The sequence below is a fragment of the Lipotes vexillifer genome, unplaced genomic scaffold (genome assembly GCF_000442215.2).
Source record: "Lipotes vexillifer unplaced genomic scaffold, Lipotes_vexillifer_v1.1 scaffold590, whole genome shotgun sequence".
Taxonomy (NCBI): Eukaryota; Metazoa; Chordata; class Mammalia; order Artiodactyla; family Lipotidae; genus Lipotes; species Lipotes vexillifer.
Window position 1 is genome coordinate 1369789 of NW_006778358.1, and position 10789 is coordinate 1380577.

At 47.0% G+C, this 10789-nt stretch overlaps 1 protein-coding gene across 1 annotated transcript in view; it reads left to right on the forward strand.

Moving 5' to 3' along the window:
* Positions 1-10789, forward strand: part of ANKH (ANKH inorganic pyrophosphate transport regulator) — a 140821-nt gene that overhangs the window by 90988 nt on the left and 39044 nt on the right. Inside the window, exons 4-6 of the mRNA XM_007451612.1 lie at positions 79-162; positions 6872-7042; positions 9217-9351. Coding sequence (XP_007451674.1) covers positions 79-162; positions 6872-7042; positions 9217-9351 — 390 coding nt within the window. The remainder of the gene's footprint in view (positions 1-78; positions 163-6871; positions 7043-9216; positions 9352-10789) is intronic.

Consider the following 10789-nt stretch of genomic DNA (forward strand, 5'->3'; position numbering starts at 1 on the left):
TGCCCAGGGACTCATAACGACCAGAAATAACCTCATCCCAAAGGTGTATCTCATACCCTATTCTCTCCTTCCTGGCAGGCATGGACCCATGCTGGCATTCTCTTAAAACACAAATACAGTTTCCTGGTCGGATGTGCCTCAATCTCAGACGTCATAGCTCAGGTAAATGTGGTCCGTGTGTCCATCAAAGCTGCTCAGAGCCCCTTTCAGGTGATGGACAGAACCGGCTGATGCCTCATTTACAACCGTCTGCTCCGCGAGCATCCCTGCGTTCCTCAAAACAAACGTGAACTTCCATAAATGCTTGTTAAGTGAATGAGAAAGTGGACCCCCGCCCCATGATACAAGCGTGTAGGATCTTGCAGGAATGGGTGTTGTAGGAATTTAAATTTACCATCAGAGGTTTTGCCCTTTATTGTTAAGGCACTTGCACGTGAAATGACTCTGAAGTCAAAGCCAGTGGGTGGTCACAGGGTCGCTGTGCACACGTGGACCTCTGTGTGGCCAAGTCACTGGGTGCTAGTTTCTAGAGAACGCTCCTAGGGATTATTCTTTTTTTTTTTTTTTTGCCATACGCGGCCACTGTTGTGGCCTCTCCCGTTGCGGAGCACAGGCTCCAGACGCGCAGGCTCAGCGGCCATGGCTCACGGGCCCAGCCGCTCCGCGGCACGTGGGATCTTCCCGGACCGGGGCACGAACCCGTGTCCCCCGAATCGGCAGGCGGACTCTCAACCACTGCACCACCAGGGAAGCCCTAGGAATTATTCTTAAATGTTGTCGTCACCTGGGGCTGCCACTCACGCATCATTCTCCCACATTTGGAAAGAATCAGGAAGTCGGCTTCATCTGAGAACATTATACTTCTGTCCAGTTCCCTGAGGTCTGGCACCAGCCGTGGTTTCCATTCTCCTTCCTGTCTTCTTCCTCCAAAGATACCATGAAAAATTTTAGCAGCAAATTAGATGTAATTCCCATAGTCTGTAAGTTAGACTTAGTTCCTACAGTCAGGGGTTTGGAGAACGATTTCTTCACGGAGAAGGAGGTGGACTGATTTCTAAGCTCCCTTCCCAATTCCCAGTTCCATTCTATGAACATGTCCACGCATTTCTTCCTGGTTTTTCCCTTTTGTACACGCTAGTCTTTCAGCCACCTTTCTGAAATAATCTACTGTTCAACTGTTAGTACCTCCCTAAAGACCAAGAATTGAATTTCCAAATTAATTGCATTTACTCCATGGATCACTATTAAAAGTAATTTAAATTACTTCCTGCTAACATTATTTTGTGTGTGTGAGTGTGTGTGCACGCGCACATGCTTGAATACTAGCTAACGTCATTCTTTGATATATCTTTGTTAATTTTCTTGGTGAGTTATTAGAGATTTTTTTGCCTGGTCTCACTTTTAATTCATCCTCTGAGGGATGAACTAAACTGCCTTGTTCACTCTAATCAGTTAATTTGAAATCAAGGAAACAGCTCTTATTTTCAGCATTAGCATCAGCAACTCAGTGAGCATTTGTAGATGTGTTATCTCAAAAGCAAAAACAAAAAACAAAAAACAAAACCCACCTATCTTCGCCTAAGATAAATATAGCAGCATCCAAGGGTAGAGGAAAAAATCATATCCCTGAAAAATTTTTTTGCCAGTGCCCCCACAGCCATTTTCCTTCTTAATTTTTTTTTTTTTTTTTTTTTGCGGTATGCGGGCCTCTCGCTGTTGTGGCCTCTCCCGTTGTGGAGCACAGGCTCCGGATGCGCAGGCTCAGCGGCCATGGCTCACGGGCCCAGCCGCTCCGCGGCATGTGGGATCCTCCCGGACCGGGGCACGAACCCGCGTCCCCTGCGTCGGCAGGCGGACCCCCAACCACTGCGCCACCAGGGAAGCCCTTCCTTCTTAATTTTAAACCTGGTCCTGGCCGCTGCCTGTTGGGAGGGCTCAGAAGCTCGGAGTAAACATAACTGGTTAGTAGGGGCGACAGAAGCTGGGTTCAGATGCCATCTGGCCTTGGGCTTTTCCTGGTGAAGTTTCTATTTTAAACCTTATAGTTGGAGTTCCTGCCACAATTTGGTTGGGGAAATAAATTCAGTGTTTGTTCTTAAGTCTTCTGCTTCCCCTTCCACCCCCAGCTTCAGTCCTCTCATTACTTGAAAGCATTTGTTAATTACCAGACTTGGTAATGAATAAATAGATCCTAGGCAAAGTCCTTTGAAATACCACCTTGGCATAGATAGATAGGGAGCAATCACCAATGATAAAATGAAAAGAGTTTATAATGCCTTGAATTTCAGTGGCAACTCCCAGTTTGAAAAAATTTTACTAAGCTAGTTAATTTCACATCATAATACAAAAAAAAAAACCTCTTGCTTTGGTTCCAACATGCCATGCTTTTCTGTGTCACCATTATTGTAAGAGTCATATGTTTTAGATTTATTTTGTGATCATCTAGACTTTCTTAGCTTGCTCAGTATCAAATGAGAATTCTCATGGGATGTTGGGCCTCAGTGGGACCTCTAGTCCTTTCCCCTTTGTGCTGTCATCAGCCCTGGCCTTCTGAAGTCAGCTGAGATCCCAGGGGTGGGATCCCAGGATCCCAGCTGAGTAATCTGGCTGCACTACTCTAGGTCCCTTTGTCTCCTGCCTTTCCATCTCAGCCTTCGGGCAAGATCCCCGTCCCGAACCACCCAATGGTGTGTGCCTTGCACCACCTGCACCCAGCTAGCAAGCACTCCAGCAAGAAGTTACACAGCGGGACAAACTGATCAAAGTATCGATTCATCCTCTCATCACTCACCTCGGCGGACTCTAGTAACCGTGTCAGAGGGTCTCCACCCACTTCACTCTCCCTGGCAGGTGACCTCACTGCCTACCTCACTGAGAAATTTAAACCCACATGCCTACTTTCAGACCCTTGCCTCATCTCCGTTCCCCCTCCCACTACAGGAGAGGAGGCGTCCCTCCTCTGTCCAAGGCCACTTCCTCCTGTGCCTTGAAGCCTATCCTGTCCTGCTTTCTCAGGAACCTTATTTGATTGGTTATCAGTGACTCCTTCTCTCTCCCCTGGATCATTTCTCTTCGACATGGAAACATGCTCAGACATCTGCCATCTTAGCACAATAACAACAGCAACAACAAGCTTTTTCTCATGTACGTCTTTAGCTACAATTCTCTATTACTTCCCAGACACACCTTTTGGAAGGCCAGTTTCCTCTCCCTGTCTCCACTTTTTCACTTCTCTTTCTTCCTTTTACCTACCCCACGCTGACCTCCACTCCCATCAGTTCACCCACACTGTTCTCACTAGTGACCCTCTTGCCACTGAATCCAGCGGGCACTTTTTGTCGACTTAACGGTTGTCTCAGCAACTCTTCACTCTGTTGACTTCTCCTTCGTCCATGAAACATCCCTTCCCATTGGCTGTCACACCACCACGTCCTGGTTTTTCTCCTACTTCTGACGGCCGAGCTCATCTACTGATGTGTAAGTGTTGAATTTCCTCAAGATCCATCTCTCTCCTTACTGTGTATTCTATTCATGAAGAATCTACTGCATGCCCTACGTTTAAACCATCTGTAACATGATTGATGATCACCAGGTAAATATCTGTGGCCAAGCCCTGTCCCCTGAGCTCTAGACAAGCCATCTAAATATCTCTATGCTGTTTCCACTCACATCCTTCAGAGGCATCGTAAGCCTCAGTTCCTACTCCTCATGATCTTGATGATTGTGGTTTTGAATGAATCTGTGCCCCTGCCATCAGCTCGGAAACCTGGGAGCCACCCTAGGAGCGCCCCTCTCCAGGACCCTCCATCTAAAATTTTTAATCCTAGACGTTTCTTTATGTGCCCTCTTCTCCCCATCTTGGCTGCCCTCGCCCTGGTCTGAGGGGTCACGCCTCCCACCTGAACTCTCAGCGATGCCTCCTGACTCGGGCCTGCCCCTCTGCTCTGGCTCTCCTCTGTCCTTCCCCACTGCGGCCACAGGGAATCTATTCTCAGTGAAATTCTGGCCATCTCACCCCCTGCCTCGAACCTGCTTTAGAATCACCTCCTGGTGTTCTTGAGATAAAAAGCCAAAATCCTCATCATGGTCTACGAGGTGCTGAAACCCCACAGGCTCTGCTTCTTCCCCAGCCCCGTCACTTTCCTCTTGTCCCCTTGCTCTCTACCCTCCAGCCACTGGTCCTCCCTTGCGACCAATTCAATGTGGCCGAGCTGCCTCCCGCTGGGGGCTTTGCCTGGCTCCTGCCCGGAAGGAGATGCCCTGCCTCGGCTTGCCCCACCTAACCCTGGCTCCTGTCAGCCCCTGCGGGCTCCTGCCAAGGCATTGGGTCTCGGCTCAGATGCACCCGACGTGGGGCGCCCTCCCTCACCCCACAGCCTGGCTCTCCCAGCACCACCGCCCTCTTTCCTTCACAGGCCTTTTCACAGGTTGATTACCATCTCTGCCTTCCCCACTAGGCTGTCAGCTCCAGGAGAACAGAGCCTGGGACAATCTGATCCATCACTGAATCCCCAGCACCCAGGTCGGGGCCAGCATGTAGCAGGCTTTCCCTGGGAAAATCCTCACCACTGAGGCAGTAGGTTACCCACAGAAAATAGTCCGACAAAGTTTTGATGATGGTATCAGAATCAAAACTCTTAATTCTGGATTGAATTGCAAAAGGCCCAGGTGTTATTTTAAGTTGACAAATGACACAGCCCACAGTGAAGATGTAAGATGTATGGTATGTGTTGGACCACCTGGCGTCAAGCTATTAACGACATGAGGGAGGCTGAGAAAATCTTCACTTCGGCCTTGATTGCTACCGGCCCAATGCCTCCTGCCCACCCTCTGCCACACTCTAGCCTGCTCTGCTCCTCGGGCCACTTTCTTGTCATCTCCACACCTCCCCCTCCCTTTTCCTTCACTTCCACATCCCCTTCTGTGGTCCTACTCGTCTTGCATGGCCATCCTGATGGCATCACCGGGAGCCTTTCTGGACTGGGCAGAGGAGGGGTTGGTCTTCACATATCCATTTTTCCTCCAGTGTGTTTTCAGTCTCTAAACATGACCATCTTCGTTTGCACTGTAGGTTTGTGTATGTCGAATCTTAAGCTTGCTGCAGACAGACTAGTCTGTTTGCATATGAGGGCCCCTTAAGGCCTCTGATAAGTTAGAGAAATAAAGGGGCATCTTGGCCACATTACAGAACTCCATCTTCTGTTCCAAACACAATGGATCCTTCACAAGGTTTCCCCCAGCTGATCTTTGCATCCCTCAGTTAATACAGTACATTTGTTCCACGGGGAAGCAGCAGGCATGGAGACAGTCACGGGCATCTTTATTTCCATCAATGGGCTCCACTGTATCCTCGGTGAAAGTGAACGTGAGTGTGTGATCATGAGCCTGAGTGGACACTCATGCGTCCATGCTCTGGGCAGCCTGGTCATGTCCATGCAGCCAAGCGGTAGCTCTGTCCCCTCCATCCCCCTAAGGACCTCTCTGTCCCATTTACCGGTCTGAGAACAGCAACCCCGGGCACAAGTGTCGGTTTGTGCTACAGGCAAACCTCCTCTAACATCTAATACTATTATTTCGTTCAGAAGAGTTTCTCTGGATTACCCTGCTTTTCTCTGTCCCCTGTGGCAACTGAACGCACTCATTTGATGAACTGTGCTCATTCTCCAGCTTCTTTTTTAACTTTCTGTCATCACTGATTTCTTGAGAATGCAGTGATCAGGGTACGCCTCCTTTGGTCAGGATCATTTAGTGGTGGTATATTTCACAAGCCTATCATTCCATGGATATTTGGCTATTAAGATTGATGTAGCCCCCCCCCCAAATTTAAAAATGAAAAATAAATAAATAAAAGAAGGAGGGGGAAAAATGGATACTACTTAACAAAAATCTCTAAGGACAAATACAAAACTAATGTAGGGCTGATATTCAACTGGTTCTTACCATAACAGCCAGGCACGCTGTCTGTTCTGTTCAGTTGTTCAGTCTGTTGGTAAATATTTAGAATATTATTCCTGAAAATAATCAAACAGATTCATTGCTGTAGTGGATAGAAAATGGATGGATGGGGTTCAAAGGTACTATGTAGACTTTTTATAAATCTTGATATTTAATCACCGTGTTCCTCTTCAAAATAAATTAAACAACGAATTTTTTTAAACAAACAAACAAAACTTGATGTAGCCCAGACAATCTCTCCCCTCCCCCATTACCCTATTTTTGCACTCAGTACGCCTCTGTGGTCTTCCAAACATGTGAATCCCAGGAAGGACTCTGGACAGAGGCGGGGCTGATTCTCTGATTTCTGCAGGATGGGAGGTTAAATACATTGATAAATTTGCTTTAAGCCTGTACTGTTCAATAGAGATTGACACTTTACTGTTATTTCAATCCCTCTTGACTTTGTATTTTTTGACCTGTGCCACTTTTGTGAGTTAATATCTTAAATTTTAATTATCTTGTTTTATAATAATTAACACTGGTGCTTTGGCAACATTTTTAGTGGATTCCATGTTATAAATGTTAATGTCCATTTTTCTGTGTACCATCATTGGTCACTGTTCTATCCTTTGTGGAAGGTCACTTAGGTCCTCTGGTGTGGATTACCTGTGTACATCGATAGGGCAAAGCTCTTCTGCATCCTTTGGGGTCTGGGAATCCAAAGTTTCTAGGCTTTTTTTAATCGATAACTTTAACCAGATGTGCAGTTTCCTTAAAAGAATCTTACTGATGAATACAACAGAATGATCGTGTGCTCTTCCAGTGAATCCCAAATGCATGACCCTGAATTCTCTGAGAGCAGTATTGAGCTGTAGCCCCATGGATTGGTTCCGTCTTCTCCCTACTGACTTGTTCTTGTTTCCCCATCTCTCAGGTCGTTTTTGTCGCCATTTTGCTTCACAGTCATCTGGAATGCAGAGAGCCTCTACTCATCCCCATCCTATCCTTGTACATGGGTGCCCTTGTGCGCTGCACCACCCTGTGCCTGGGCTACTACAAGAACATCCACGACATCATCCCGGACAGGAGTGGACCGGAGCTGGGGGTAGGTCCTTAGACCTCGAGGGCATGCTGTCTGTACATCCAAGTGGAATATAGTTTCACCCCACACGTATGAAACGAGACATCAGTGTAACAAGCACATGCTCTGGGATGTTGTATCTCAAGGCCAAGTGCTTCATACTGTCCACAGGGAAAGACAGTTGGAGAACTGATGAACTCTGGAGATGAAAGAGTCCTTAGAGGTCACTCTCCAGCCTCTTTGCCTCCATTCGAGGAGACCAAGTCACAGTGAGTCATGTCAGGCCGAGGAGGAGACACAACATTGACGTCCTCCTTACTCTCTGTTGTCAAAAGGAAGTCATTCTGTGCTCGACAGATTTTAGGACCCCTGGTACCATTGAACTCACATTTGATTATTTTTAGTTTCACACCAGGGATCCAGGCTGTGTTTGTACTTTCTGTACTGGCCAAACACAATCACTCATTCAGGTGCCTTCTATGGAGGGAGCAGAGTATTTAGGTACCACAGGTCAACACAGGAAGTTTTCAAATACGGTCTCTGGCCTCAAGCAGCTTTACGTCCCATTTGGCTGATCCAGCACAGAAGCAACATTCAGACACGAACCCAAGAAAGTACAGAGACTGCAACAGGAGTTCAAGGACTTCTCTCACTGAGGCTGAGAGAAGGTAGATAAGGATGAGGTCTAAAAAGCCCCCTTGATGGAGGCAGAGCTTGGCCTGTGCCTTGAAAGGTGAATATGGTACAAGCAAGATACAATCTTATACAAGTGACCAAAGGGTTCTTTTCATCATCATTATAAACAGTATCTGATTTATATGTTTGCTAATTTCTCTATCCTTAGGTATCATTTGGGTTGGTATCCATCTAGATATAAGGCAGAGATGCATGATTATGTATATTATATATTTATTTATTTATTTATTTATTTATTTATCTATATGAATATGGCCCTGAATAAATTACCACACTCCACCCCTTGAACCCACCTTTGACCACGTTACTTTTGTCATGTCAAAACAGTAATTGCGGGACTTCCCTGGTGGTGCAGTGGTTAAGAATCCACCTGCCAATGCAGGGGACACGGGTTCAAGCCCTGGTCCGGGAAGATCCCACATGCCGTGGAGCAGCTAAGCCCATGTGCCACAACTACTGAGCCCGTGTGCTGCAGCTACTGAAGCCCACGTGCCTAGAGCCCGTGCTCCGCAACAAGAGAAGCCACCGCAATGAGAAGCCCGCACACCACAATGAAGAGTAGCCCCCGCTCACCACAACTAGAGAAAGCCCACGCACAGCAACAAATACCCAACGCAGCCAAAAATAACCAAAAAACCAGTAATTGTATTGACCACCCACCTTGATCTGAGGTCAGGCCATCAATAATATCAGATCTAGGGCTTCACTGGTGGCACAGTGGTTGAGGGTCCGCCTGCCGATGCAGGGGACACGGGTTCGTGCCCCGGTCTGGGAAGATCCCACATGCCACGGAGCGGCTGGGCCCGTGAGCCATAGCCGCTGAGCCTGCGCGTCCGGAGCCTGTGCTCCGCGATGGGAGAGGCTGCAACAGTGAGAGGCCTGTGTACCGCAAAAAAAAAAAAAAAAAGGCGCACATCTTTGCTGTAGGATTCTTAATAAGTCGCCTTCTCATTACCATGCTTCTGTTTTGCTTGTGCTTCTGAACATTTACATGACTTCTGTCAGAGCTTTGAAAATAGGAACCTCTGAGTAGATTTATACAGTGCCCAAATAATTAGGCACATTTGTGAGCAGACTGATTCCAAAATAAAGTATAACAATGTTTTACTTCTAAGAGTTACGTCTTACTGACATGGCTTCTAGCTAGTCAGTTTGGTAATTTAAACAGAAACTAATTTCCAGCCTGTTTCTTGGGCTATGAAGTTGGGTTCTGCTTGGGTTAAAGTTGCCCTGTTTGGAAAATAGGCGTTTGGATCCATCAAGCTTAAATGTGTGTTTTGATTTCACAGTAGCTTGCCAGCTGTCTGAGTTCATTTCTATTAAGACTGTACGTTTTATTTTAATTCAACTTGGCTTGTCTACAGAGGCTTCTTCTATATTATTTTTAAGTATAGTGAATTGACTCATGATTGATATCGAAAGAAAAGGCTTTGACTCTGAATTGTTTTTTTCTATTCTGCTTCCAGAGTTCAGTGAACTTTTATCCCCTTTTCTTGATGCAGGGAGATGCAACAATAAGAAAGATGCTGAGCTTCTGGTGGCCTTTGGCTCTCATCTTGGCTACACAGAGAATCAGTAGGCCAATTGTCAACCTCTTTGTTTCCCGGGACCTTGGTGGCAGTTCTGCAGCTACGGAGGTAGGGCAGCTTCTGGGGATGTGGGTACCCACTGTCACCGTGTAAAAACTGGGTGCGGGGGAGGTGGATTACAAATTTGTTTCCAGTTCCTCTTGAGAGCTCAAGAAATTCTGTGATATTAAATTATGTGACACCTTCACACAAGGGACCCATAAGGATCTCCGTCAGTGACTTAGAATCCTGTGATTTTATATTTATATGAGTATGGGAGAAAATATCTCCTTCGCCCTTCTCTTTTACCATATGAGAAAACCGAGGTTAAGGACACACAACTAGCAAGAAACTGGGCTAGTGCTAGAATCCAGATTTTCTCTCTGCACTCAACGGCCTCTCCACTTTCCCATGGAGTCAGCATGGTGCCTCTTCGCTGCAGTTGCAGAGGACAGTGGAACATGCCATGCGCAGCAGCAGGAGTGAAAATACCAGGGGGTGAAGGGCTGATGCCTCCATTTTGACCCACCTAGTCTCACCTGTCCTTTCTCCACCTCCTGTACCGAACCTACCGTGGCTTTATGTACTCTGGCAGTCTGCCCTCCTCCAAAGGAGGGTCTCCATTATTTACTCAACTCAAGAAATTGATCTGGAAACTGGCAGCTCCTCCAAAGACAGAGTTAAAGCACTTTTGTCCATCTTTCAAGTGTGGTATGAACAAGTAGAATGACTTCATTTGTTTCCTCCTCCGCTGCCCTCTGGAGAATTAATTGTCTCAAGAACTGCTGATCCTTCAGGAAGGCTGGTGGCTACTCATGAGAGCCTCCTGTTTACACATTGCCCTTGAATGCGCTGTCAGCATGTTTCCAGGCTGAGGTCTGCTGCCAGTTTCCACGTCCTGGGAAGCAGCTCATGTTGGCTTGGAACGAGAAGCACATAAATCACAAGCAGAAAGCTTTCCCTTGTCTCCATTCGTTCCTGGATTTTGTTCGTTGAATCGTGAATGCCGTCTGGGCTGTGGCTTCTGTAACATAGCAGCTTTTTTACTTCAATACTTGAGTTTCAGTTACCCAGTAAAAAGTGTGGGACCCCCATCACCTGTGTGCTAGAATTCCCTCTTCCCCTAAGAAAAACAAGACATTATACATTTGAACCATTTCTAAATGACCTCAGTGCACAGAGACAGACCTTAGCATTAGGGTGACAGAACTGACATAAACTGATCGTCTGCTTCTGATAATGTCGGCACTTACGGACGTTTCATTGACTCCCGACACCCCTGCATGATGGGTATCGTTATTCTCATGGTTCTGCCGGAGGAACAGAAACGGGGCCTGAGAGCGTTCAGGCTTCACACAGCTGGGAAGTGATGAAGTGAGGTTTGAATCCAGGGCCGCCTGATGCCACCACCCACTCCTCACAGCAGTGTCTTCACCCGCTGGGGACTCACCTCCCTCACGGTCATGGTCATTAGAACAGATGAAGCCTGATTCCTCCTGTCCTTGCT